Source organism: Spermophilus citellus, assembly GCF_964194105.1.
Source record: "Spermophilus citellus genome assembly, chromosome: 5".
Classification (NCBI taxonomy): domain Eukaryota; kingdom Metazoa; phylum Chordata; class Mammalia; order Rodentia; family Sciuridae; genus Spermophilus; species Spermophilus citellus.
Window position 1 is genome coordinate 80,879,821 of NC_138186.1, and position 13,624 is coordinate 80,893,444.

Consider the following 13,624-nt stretch of genomic DNA (forward strand, 5'->3'; position numbering starts at 1 on the left):
AATATAAAAATTTGCCAGTTGGGTAAAAGACTTAACATTTAAATAAAAATGATCATTATATCTTTACAAAATATTCAAGATTTTAAAATCGTTTCAATGGTTAGGCCCTTGTAAAAGCAAAATACTGAAAGCAGTTTATTATCTAGTGAGCATCTTTAGTAAAATTATCAGAATATTTAATAAAATATTCCCCAAAACAAGCAGCAATCAGAACCTACAATGCCCCTTCCCATTTAAAATGTTGATTTATAGGCTGGGGTTTGGCTCAGTGGTAGAATGCTCACATAGCATGTGCAACCATGAGTTTAATCCCCAGTCCATGCAAAATATAAATAACATGTTGATTTACTTGCTCCCAATCTTAACAATAAATGCTATTAAGGTTTTAAGCATGATTAAGCATGATGCTGTTTTTTGAATTAATATATTTTTGTGTTTAAATAAAACAAAGTACAAAACAAATTTCTGTAACTCAGTATTTATTCCTATTATACTGTTTTCCCTGCCTTAAATTTTAAAAAAGTGTTTTATTTTGATAAATTCCTTTCAAAATACAATTTCTTCCTTGACCTATTAACTAATACATAATAGTAGATTTTTTATTCTAAACCATCCATGCAATCTAGAGATGGAACTAAGTTGGTTATACAACATCAATGTGTGTGTGTGTGTGGGGGGGTGGTACTAGGGATTGAACTCAGAAGCACTCAACCTCTGAGCCATATCTCTAGCCTTATTTTGTATTTTTATTTAGAGACAGCAGCGGAGTTGCTTAGTACCTTGTTTTTGCTGAGGCTGGCTTGGAACTTGCAATCCTCCTGCCTCAGCCTCCTGAGCTACTGGGATTACAGGCATGCACTAGCGCACCCAGCATCATCAGGGCATCTCGCAATTATATTTATAGCTAGGGATTTTTATGCTAATACTTAAGTGATACTAGTCTGCTCTTTTAGAAACGTCTGGGTGCTATATTTATTAGGTTTCTGTTTTCAGTGTCATTTAGTCTGAACTATCTGCAAGTGTTCCTTCCTTATAACCCAGAACAAGGGTCAGCAAACCATGTCCTGACTCCTTTTTTAATGCATCACAAAATGTTCATTAAGTATCGTCTCTGGATACTTAACACTATAATGACAGAGTTGAATAGTGGAGACACAAAGCCTAAAATATTTACTACACAGTTTTCACAGGAAAGTTTACTTTCGAATTTCTCTGTCTAAAACAACAGACACAAGCCATTATGTGGCTACTGAACAATGTGGCTGGTTAAATTGCTGTAATCTAAATTTCAAAGACTTGGTGTGAAAAAAAAATTTAGTATCTTATTAATAATATAATTTGACTATTTTGAAATTATAATAAGGGAAACATTAACTACCATGTTTAATTAAAATTAATTTTCTTTTTATTTATTTTAATGTCGCTACTAGAAAATTTCAAATTTCACGTGGGATTAATATTATATTTCTACTAGACAACACTGATCTAGAATAAACTAAGATGGAGTCATATCATCTTTGTAAAACAAGAAAATATTTTTTAAACTAAAATTAGACCTCTAAAGTAGAGATAACTTACAGTACATTTACTAGTATCATCATCATCCTTTTCTTCATAGTAGAAGTAGACAAAAGGAATCCAGAAGAACACACAGAACAATATAACAGAATATAAAGCTGTGGAAACAAATAATAAACTGAGTTCTACTTAATACATACACATTCAGTTATCTAACTATATGTCTGCATATATATATATCAACTTACCAAAATTTACTTCCCTATCTGATTTCCTGTATTCATAACTTTGTTCATGTGATTTTCAAGTAGCCTTTGCTGTCCTCCATCTCAAGAAATCAATACCACTATTAGAATAATATATTATAATTCAAGTTAACTATGGGACAATTTATAACAAAAAATTAAAATAATTGTACCAACAACAAATATGGTAGGTAACCACTGAGCTCTTGCTATGTGCTAACCACAGTGCTACAAACTTCCTATAAACTATCTCATTTAAACTAATTTTTGCATTCATTCCAACTTAAAATTGATCACAGGGACCCAACATTTGCCACTCTGGCAAGTTAAAACAACAGCTATAAATATTGCTGTCCTTTTGATATAAATAATTTCCCCATGCTAAGTTTAAAATATGCAGTATTATAAAATTGACCTTACACAAAGCAAGAAGAAAAGCAGTACAACAGTAAAATTAGATTCAAAGTTAACTGACAAGAATTACTATTTTTCTACCTTAAAATTTTAGATTTGAGATACTTTTATAGACACTAATCAAATTAATTCAATAGTGATCTAAATTAAAAAACTGGAATAATGAAAGATATATTGTTTAATATTAAAACCAGCATAAATGTCAGGTGTGGTGGCACAACACTGTAATTCCAGTGACTAGGATTTGAGGTAGAAGGATTGTGAATTTGAGGCCAGCATGGGCAACTTAGCAAGACCCTGTTTCAAATTTTAAAACAATAAAAAAATGGGTCGGGGATGTAAGCCCAGTGGTAAAGCAACCCTGGGTTCAATCCTCAATACCACCCATAAAGACAAGAAACACAACCAAAACAATTTTGGGGGGATATAATAAGTGTAAAAAAGTTGTTTTTTAGAAGTCTAGGTATTAACATTTCCTTGCATATAAAGTTCATGAAAAACAATAGTACCAGTATAATTATATTAACCAATTACAGAATGGTAAATATTGTATTCCTTTGTTAAAAAAATAAACAAAACATTTGTCATCATTTCACATCTATTAGGATGGCTACTATTAAAAATATAAAATAACAAATGTTGGCAACTGTGCAGAGAAACTGGAACACTGTGTAGTATTGGTGGGAACATAAAATGGCAAACAGTATAATGTTTTCTTTAAAAAAAAAAAAAGGCGGGGGGGGGGAGGGGTTACTGCATGATCCAGCAATTCCACTTCTGAGTATAAAGCCAAAAGAACAAAAAACAGGGTTTCAGATTTTCCTATATAACCATGTTCATAGCTGCATTAATTCACAATACCTTTGGAAAATTAAGCATCCTTTTATGGATAAACAGAGAAGCAAAATGTAGCATACACATAAGAGGAATATTATTCAGCCTTAAAAAGCAACGAAATTGTAACACAAACTACAGCACAGATGAACTTTGAAAACTTTATGCTCAGTAAAATAATCCAATCACAAAAAGACAAATACTATATGGTTACACTTATATGAGACACTTAGGTCAAAATTATAAAGCCAGAAAGCAGAATGGTACTTGTCAGAAGTTGAGGGGAAGAAAAGAATGGAGAGTTACTGTTTTTATGGGTATAGAGTTTCAGTTCTACAAGATAAAAATATTTATAAAAATGTGGTGTTGATGGCTGAACAACATTATAAATGTATTTAACAACACTGAAGTATATACATAAAATGGTTGACTACACATTTTTGTTGTGCTTAATTTGCCACAATAAAAAGAAAAAAATAGAAAGCATTTGTTACTAATACATGATAAAATCTCAAGTTACTTATTCCATGGGAAGGAAGAACTGCAGGAGTTATAGAAGTTTTAAATATGATCTCAATAATTGCTCACACTATCTCATTTATCTGGAGGCCATTTATAAAACACAATTATCTTCTAATTGTATAAGTTACCATCATATTCAATTAACATGACAGGGATAAAACAAATTCTTATAGTTATAAAGCAACTCTTTTTGTCATAAAATAGCTGCTGTCCTGAAATATGATTATTTGGCTTATGACTATGTTATTAAGCACCTTGCATACCAATAAATATGCACCTTCATCCAAAAACAAAACAAAACAAAAAAAAAAAAAGAAAATCCATTTTTAAAAGTAAAGACTTAAAACGATGCTTCACAATAGAAGATACATACAATGGCCAATAAACACTTAAGAAGGTGTTCATTACCATTAATTATAAGAAAAGCATAAAAACCCATAATTAGATAATACAGACTTACTAAAATGGTTAAAATTAACTGACAGTACCAAGAATTAACAAGAAACAAAACAGCCAACATTCTCATACTTTCCTGTGGAAATGTAAAAAGTTACAACACGGTAGAAAACTGTTTAGTAGTTTCTTATCAAGATCAATAAACATTTGGGGTAAAATTGGGGGTTCATAACCCACTTCAATCTAATGTATGAAATATGATATGTCAAGAGCTTTGTAATGTTGTGAACAACCAATAAAAAAAAAAAAGAATTCAGGAGGAAAAAAAAAAAGATCAATAAACACCTACTCTATGACCCAACAATTCTATTACTCTAGTGATAAGTGCAATAATATATGCAAAGTGTTTCCACTCAGGGAAGCCTGCTTGAGTTCTGGAATCTAGGACTTTTATTGGAGGCTTATAATATAGTATCTGTTTTGAGTACAATTACCAAAACTACAAACTCTAAGAAAGAAAAAAAGAGTTCACCAAAAATCATGGTTTTCAGAAACAATTTAAACAAGGTGATACCACATGTTTTCTTATCCCATTGTAAAAAACCACCTTACAATTAGTAGCACAGGAAACATAGCAAGGTCTAGGCTCCTAAGAGTTGGTCAAGGACCAGTAACACAAGCTAATCCTCCTGAAGATAGACAAGAGCTGAGCAATAGCACATTTACTGCATTAACTCTCAGCAGGAATGTTCTAGCAATGATCAAAACCTAAAAAGGACCCAATGTCCATCAACAGGTGAGTGGATAAACAAACTGAATGTATTCATACAAAAGATTACCACACAGCAATACCAAAAAAAAAAAAAATGAGATACAGATAAATTTCACAACCTTAAACTTGAATAAAACAAGTCCAGGCACAAGAATACATTTCCTATGACTAAAGAAAATTCTAGCACTAGACAAACTATTACAGGAATTAAAAACAAAAAGTGGTTGGGGAAAGCTTCTGAGGCTAATGAGAAGCTGCTGATAGCAGTGCTCAAAAAGAGACAATTTCTAGTACTCAACACCCATGGAAGGAAGTGAGGAACAGATAAAATTAAGAAGATTCTCTAATATCTCTCCAGTAGTTTACGGTTCAGATTTATTTAGAAGACCCTAAATCTTTATGTCCCTGACATCCCATTCTAAGCTGTCTTCTGGTAATCTGACTGCTCTTTCCAGTGTGCTTCGTAAAGATTTCCTCCTTTAGCCCATAAATGTTGAAATGTAAAGAAAGAATTAAATTAACATTTATTGTATGTTTTGGATCATTTCTAATGCCAAGTTGAGTTTATAGAGCTATAAATGAAAAAAAAAATGCTATAACTACTACTATCATGAAACAGAGAAATTGCTTCTTTTGAAATTATACTTCAAACTCACAGCTATTTTCAAAGAAAAAATATTCTTAACTCCAACAGTTGTGATGTTCTCATGACATTTCTATAAAGTATGATTTTTTTTTTTACTTATAAGGTTTTTTTAAAAGACTAGCAAATAAAAGATAATATATTTTTGGTTTAATAGACCCACTAACATCAAAGAACATATTAAGAACAAATTTTAAAATCTCATGTCCACAGAAACTGACAAGAATTACTCATATTGGGCTGGGGTGGTAGCTCAGTGGAAGAGCACCTGCCTCACACATGTGAAGCACTGGGTTCGAACCTCAGCACCACATAAAAATAAATAAATAAAGATACTGTGTCCATCTACAACTAAAAAAAAAATTAAATAAATAAAAAAGAATTACTCATAAAACATGTTCTTTAAAAAAAAAACTTATTAAGAACTAGCAAAACCAAATGAATGTAGGACCACTGATTTAAAAAAAAAAAAAACATGAAAAAAAAACTGGCAAAGAATACAGGATAATTCCTATGATTTTTAAAATATATACACAAAACAAGAAATCTACATATAAATGCTGTGTATCATTAAATTATAATTCCCATAAAAATTAAATTGGATACATTAGACTTTTGAATGATTAAAATTTTAAAAATGTATTCCTTCTGATTATCAATGAAAGAAGCTAACCTCTAAATCAAAATATTTGGTCCAATAAAAACTTAGAATAACAGTCAATACTGTAAGAGAATAATGTAGTCATTAAAAAACTTTGTTTTTGGGGGGCTGGGGATGTGGCTCAAGCGGTAATGCACTCGTCTGGCATGTGCAGGGTGCTGGGTTCGATCCTCAGCACCACATAAAAATAAAATAAAGATGTTGTGTCCACCAAAAACTGACAAATATTTTTTAAAAATCTCTCTCTCTCTCTCTCTCTCTCTCTCTCTCTCTCTCTTAAAAAAAAAACACTTTGTTTTAGAGGGTCAAAATATAAAGATATTCTATGAACCCTAAAAGAATTTTAAAAGTATCCTTTATTCACTTAAAGAAATTTGGGGTCAAGAATGATAGTTGTATATGAATATCCATTTTCCTTTCAGTATTCAACACCCATGGAAGGAAAACAAATATATGATGGCTTAACTCCACCTCATTTTGGATGCTGTAGTTTCCTTAAGGTGGTACTAATGTACTAAGGATGGAAAGACAAGGAGAAATAAATTTCAGACTCTTATAATATTGACATAACAGCTCTGGCTAGCCTACCATTCCTGCTGATATGGTAACTATTTATTTCCCAGTAATTCAATGGAATAAGGACACCAAAATGATTAGGGAGAATGGCACCTTCAAATTCAATGAAAGCACTGTTTCATCCCAAGGTGTAAGTACTCCTGGACAGCTATTAAGAATTCAAAATCAGCATGCTAGGTAACAAGCAAAAGTTTTGTAAGTAACAACTACTCAAAAATAAACAACTTATAGATGTATTCACTGATGAATTAGGACCAACAGTGTAAACTGCCATGATATACTCCTATCCCTTATTTATAAGAAACACATGTACATATTATGGGAGAAAGAGAACCATAATGTGCTTAAGGGTCTACAGAATTCTCTGAAAGAGAGAAAAACTTCTAGATTCACTTTAAACCCTGCAAGGATAATAAGACCAAGGGAAATTTGCAGACCAGTTTCACCCGTAGGTGGATTTTTAAAAAGAATCCTGAATGAGAAGGCACCAAATCAAATCTAGCAAAACATTACAAAAATTAAATAAACAAAAGCCACTATTCATGACCAATTTGGGTTTATCCTAGGAATGCAAAGTTGGCTTAAGAAGAATCTATCTATGCTGGCATGGGTACCTGTAATCCCAGCAGCTCAGGAGACTGAGGCAGAAGGATTACAAATTCAAAGCCAGCCTCACAAACTTATTGAAGCCCTTCACAACTTACAGAGACTCTGTCTCAGGAAAAAAAACAAAAAAACAAAAAAAACACAGGCTGAGGTATAGCTTAGTGGTTGACAGCCCCTGGGTTCAATCTCCAATACCAAAAAAAAAAAGAATCATCTAGCTAGATATGTGGTATTTAATGTATTACTTGAAAGAATAAAGGGCTGGGAAAGCATATGGAAATGGTAGGAGACCTTCAAGGATACATAAAATTACAAGAGGCTATGAGGGGCAAGGGGGAGGGAAAAAAAAGGGAGAGAATTGAACAACAGCAGGGGAGATAGAGAGGGAAGATGGGAGGGGAGGGGAGGGGAGGGGGGATAGTAGGGGTTAGGAAAGGTAGCAGAATACAACAGACACTAATATGGCATTATGTAAAAATGTGAATATGTAACAGATGTGATTCTGCAATCTATATTTGGGGTGAAAATGGGAGTTCAAAACACAATTTGAGTCTAATGTATGAAAGATGATATATCATGAGCTATGTAATGCTTTAAATAATCAATAAAAAATTAAAAAAAAAAAAAAAAAAAAAAAAAAAGAATAAAGGGCTGGGGATGTGGCTCAAGCGGTAGCGCGCTCAACTGGCATGCGTGCGGCCCGGGTTCGATCCTCAGCACCACATACCAACAAAGATGTTGTGTCCGCCGAGAACTAAAAAAAAATTAAAAAAAAATATTAAAAATTCTCTCTCTCTCTCTCTCTCTCTCTCTCTCTCTCTCCCCCCCCCACTCTCTCTCTTTAAAAAAATAAAATAAAATAAAATAAAAACAAAAACTCAAATGATCATTTTGATATAGAAAAAGACCCTAATAAAATGTATTCAATTAGCCAATACCTATTTACTATGTTTCAGTCAACATTCTGGAGGTACGCATATAGCTACATCAAAACACAGAAGTCCCCACTCTCATAAAGCTTAATTCTAATGGGGAAAAAACATAATATTTAGAATTATAGTATACTCAGAGTACATAAAAATATTCCAAAATCAATTCAACAAACCCACTGAAATAGTTCCTTCAAGTAGAAAATGGAAATGCCAACAAATACAAAGGCTTGCAACTTCATTTCCAAATAAAGTACAGGCTGGCTTCATTTCATACGCACCAGACTGACAAATACTAAATATGCATGACAATATCATAGTTTAAGATATAGAGCAACTAGAAGGCTTATTTGGGAATAAAGTAGTGCAAACACTTAGAAAGAATAATGAGTTTCATTCATTGCACAATTTTAATAAAAAATGTACACAGTAATATGTGATATATTCATTCATGCTGAAAATTTACACACTATATGTGATAACATGTATGAATCTCAGGAACATAAGGATGAAGGAAAACAAGTCATTTCATATAAAGTTAAAAACTGTAAAACTGAATAAAGTATATAAAACTATAAAGCAAAGCAAAGGATGAACACAAGCTAAATTTAAAATACTGGTTACTTCTAAAGGAAGGGACAAACTGATACAGACACTTGATAGAGGCTGGACCTAGTGACTCATTGCTAATGAAGAAAATGTAACAAAAACTATTACTCTTGAGATATTTTAAAAACTGGCTTCCCTCTTGATCACTTTATCCCTGACTTGTTCTGAAAGAACACAGTTGCCATGTTATAAAATGCCCTATGGGAAAGTTCATGTGACACAAAACTGATGTTGCTGGCCAAACAGGGTAATACCTGAAAGCCTGCTCATACCCTTGTGAGGGACATTGGGAGCCAATTTTCCCCTAGAGGAGCTGTAGGATGTTCCAGCACACACATTCACTCCAGTCTTGCAAGAGAACCTGAGAGAGAAGACCCAGCTAAGATGCATCTGGATTCCTTTCCAATAGAAATTGCAATATAATGTTTGCTGTTTTAAACTGCTAAATTTTGTGACAATTTGTTACATGACAATAAATAACTAGCACAACTTCTGATAGTACAGCAAAGTCATTCAAATATTCTATTGCATATATACTGAGCATATACTGAGAATACATACCTTGGAGGATAACCTCATTTCTAGGCTTTGACTCAGAATTTTTATTCTGAAGAATGGGTCAACACTCATTTAACTTATGCCTTTTTTAAAAAAATTGTTTCCCTTCTTTACAGTCTTTATTCCAAGATTTAAACTTCAATGCCAGTTTTATAACAATAAGTTGTTAATAACCAAAAAAAGATTAATTCATAGTGTAACTCCTAATTGAATGGCAACTGATGACTATAATGTTGACTTCAAAGCTACACAGAAATACAGAAACAACAGTATGTGGAAAACACATGAAATAAATTAGCATTATGTAATGGCTAATTTAAATTGCCAACTTGATTGGATTAAGAGATGCCTATGATTAAGAGGCTTCTAGGTGTGTTGATGAGAGTGTGTCTAGAAATGATTGGCATGGGGATAGGGAACTGAAGTGGAGACCCTCCCTAAGAATGGGCAGCACTGCCCTATAGGATGGTGGCTTGGATGGAATAAAAGAAGAACAAGGAAGCAGCAGCAGATGCAAGCTCCATTCTTCTTGGTGCTGTGATCATCTGAGGATATTGGACTCTCATTTCTTCACTCTTCCAAAGCAGACTCTGTCAGTGATACTCTGGGGAGTTTCCAGAAGCCTTCAGTCTCAGACCAGGGTAGTACCATTGATCCCTCACATTCTGGGGCTTCAAGCCTTTTGGACTGTGCAGCTACTGATTCTTTCAGCTCTCCAGCCTGCAACAGCTATTATGGACTATCCAGCTTCTGACTGAGTAAGCCAATCCAAAAGGATATTAAATAAATATCCTTTTAAAAAATATTAATTTATAAATTCTAATTAGGAATATATGACAGCAGAATGCATTTTGATTCATTGTACACAAATGCAGCACAACTTTTCATTTCTCTGGTTATACATGATGTATGTGCAGTCATACATGTACCTAGGGTAATGATGGCCATCTTATTCCACCATCTTTCATGTCCCCATGCTCCTTCTCCTCCCCTCTCCTCCAGTTTGCCCAATCAAACTTCTTCCATTTTTCTCATGCCTTCCCCCCATGATCAACATCCACTTATCAGAGAAAACATTCTGCCTTTGGTTCTGGGGGATTGACTTACTTAGCTTAGCATGATATTCTCCAACTCCATCCATTTATCTGCAAATGCTACAATTTTATTCTCTTTTAATGCTGAGTAATTTTATTTTTATTTAATTTTTATTTAATTTTAATTTTTTAATCTATTCTCTTTTAATGCTGAGTATTTTATTGTGTATATATACCATAGTTTCTTTATCCATTCACCCATTGAAGGGTATAGAGGTTGCTTCCACAGTTTAGCTATTGTGAACTGAGATGCTATAAACATTGATGTGGCTGTATCACTATAGTATGCTGATTTTAAGTCCTTTAGGTATAGACCTAGGAGTGGGATAGCTGGGTCAAATTGTAGTACCATTCTAACTTTTCTAAGGAATCTCCTTACTGCTTTCCATATTGGCTGCACCAATTTGCAGTCCCACCAGCAATGTATGAGTGTGCCTTTTCCCCCATATGCTTGCTAATACTTACTGTTATTTGTATTCTTGATAACTGCCATTCTGACTGCTGTCAGATGAACTCTTAGATAGTTTTGAATTGCATTTCTCTAATTACTGGAGATGTTGAACATTTTTTCATATATTTGTTGACCGAATGTATATCTTCTGAGAAGTGTCTGTTCAGCTTCTTAGCCCATTTATTGATTGGGTTGTTTGTTGTTTTGGTGTTAAATTTTTTGAGTTCTTTAAATATCCTGGAGATTAGTGCTCTCATAATCTGACATTTGTGTGGCAAAAATTTGCTCCCAAGATATAGGCTCTCTCTTTACCTCACTGATTGTTTCTTTTGCTGAAAAGAAGCTTTTTAGTTTGAATCCATCTCATTTATTAATTTATTATTTTATTTCTTGTGCTTTAGAAGTCTTGTAAGGAATTTGGGGCCTAATCTGACATGATGAAAATTTGGGCCTATTTTTTCCTCTGTTAGGCACAAGAATCTCTGGTCTAATTCCTAGATCCTTGATCCACTTTGAGTTGAGCTCTGTGCATGCTGAGAGAAAGGGGTTATTTTTATTTTGCTGCATATGGATTTTAGTTTTCCCAGCACCATTTGTTGAAGAGGCTATCTTTTCTCCAATATGTGTTTTTGGCAACTTTGTCTAGTATAAGATAACTGTGCTTATGTGGGTTTTGTCTCTGTGTCTTCTATTCTGTACCACTGGTCTACCTGTCTAGTTTGGTGCCAATACCATGCTGTCTTATTACTATAGCTTTGTAGTATAGTTTAAGATCTGGTATTGTGATGCTTCTTGCTTCACTATTCTTGCTAAGGATTGCTTTGGCTTTTCTGGGTCTCTTATTTTTCCAAATGAATTTCATGATTGCTTTTTCTATTTCTATAAGGAACGACATTGGGATTTTAATTGGAATTGCATTGAATCTGTATAGCGCTTTGGGTAGTTTGGCCATTTTGACAATATTAATTTTGCCTATCCAAGAGCATGGGAGATATTTTCATCTTCTAAGGTCTTCTTCAATTTCTTTCTTTAGTGTTCTGTAGTTTTCATTGTAGAGATCGTCCACCTCTTTTGTTAAATTGATTCCCAAGAATTTTTTTTAAGGCTAATCCTAATTTCTCTTTCAGAGGATTCATCACTGATGTATAGAAATGCATTTGAGTAAATAAATCTCCTTTTGATAATCATACTTCCTATTGATTCTGTTCCTCTAGAGAAGCCTGACTAATACACATTACAGACAGATTACTCTTGGAGATCATGCGGAATCTTACAAAGAACCACATTTCAATTGATAAGCCTGTCTTCTTAACTTCTTAACCTCAATGTTTTTATCTGTAAATTAAAGATTCCAATGCTGGACAGAATGAAATTATAGAATCAGTTTTTGGCTCATAGTTTTTGTGATTCCAATCCAAGATCAATGGACCCATAGCTTTGGGGCTCTGTTGGGAATGGTGGATGGCAATGGCAAATAGTACATGATGGAGTGAACTGCTTACTGCACGGCCAGGAAGCAAAGAAAAGGGAGAAAAAGGAGCCAGGGTTCCACAAATCCCTTCAAGGGCACACCTCCAGTGACCTAAGGACCTCCCACTAGAACACTTCACCTAAAGGACCACAATACCTCTCAATAACACCCATCAGGGATCAAGTCTTTTAACATCTAAATCTTTGTGGGACACTTATCCAAAGCATAGCACAAGTCCTCTAAAATTGTAAGCTATAACAATAGCAACTGTAAGAGGACAAATAGATGAGGATGGTGGAAACACAAGATTAAGAGAATAATTCTATAAAATGAGCCCACTGTACTGACTCACCACATGCTTTCTTTGCCAAAAAGCATCTGTCTGCAGCCCTGCCTGGCCTGGGGGCAGGAAATGTCACATTCCTCAACAAACTGAGGCAGTGGGGAGAACACCTGGCAGTCAGTGTACATAATGAATGATGGGGATCCAGAGAGGATAATGGCTGCTTATCACTGGGTTCATAACAGCTAACCTCTGGGATCACACATTCCAGCTCAAGGGGTTGCTAACACCTCCAGGGATCTCACTTCCCAACACAAAGGATTATACCCTGTGCTCTTGCCCTTTCCTGACCTTAGGCACAAACACAGAGTAGATAGGGAGGCAGGGATTAAAAGGGGCATTCTGTGGTCTAAAAAAGAGCAAGACACACCCACTCCTGCAAGCACCTAGCTCTGAGTACTCTTTTTCAGGAGAAGTCTGCTACTTCTGTCCCTCTCTTAAATAAAACTGTGCTTTCCATATTTGCCTTGGCATTTATCAGGTATTTAATCTTTAACATATTGGGAATGAGAACCCATTCCTGACTGGTATTACAACTATCCTTTACTGTCTACAAAACACAAAACTGTTGTTATGCTCTATTTACATTAGCTCATTAAATATTTTTACCAACAACTTCGACAAGTAATTTACTATCACAAAACTTATACAATGTAGGTGTATGAATTGAATTTAATAAATTTACAGTTTTAGAATATTTCCATAACCCCCAAAAGGTTGTCTTGTAAGTCTGTAAATAATAGCCACACCCGCCCCAAATTTGAGGCAAACTTTGACTTCTTTTTTGTCTCTAGAAATTTTTATTTTTCTGGATATTTTATGTATAGATAATTATATATACAGTTTTTTTTTCATCTGGGCCCAGGAGTTTGGAATTTTTTTTCTGTAAAGAATCAGATAGTGAATATTTTCTGCTTTGCAGCCTATACATCTGTTACAACTATTCAACTGTGCTATTCTAGCATGAAAGTTGCCACAGACA

At 34.0% G+C, this 13,624-nt stretch overlaps 1 protein-coding gene across 3 annotated transcripts in view; it reads right to left on the reverse strand.

The window, feature by feature from the left end:
• The window catches only part of LMBRD1 (LMBR1 domain containing 1), a 102,907-nt gene that overhangs the window by 60,485 nt on the left and 28,798 nt on the right, over positions 1-13,624 (reverse strand). For all 3 annotated transcript variants that reach the window (XM_081293834.1, XM_081293832.1, XM_081293833.1), the window contains one exon: positions 1,579-1,676. In XM_081293834.1, coding sequence (XP_081149960.1) covers positions 1,579-1,676 — 98 coding nt within the window. The remainder of the gene's footprint in view (positions 1-1,578; positions 1,677-13,624) is intronic.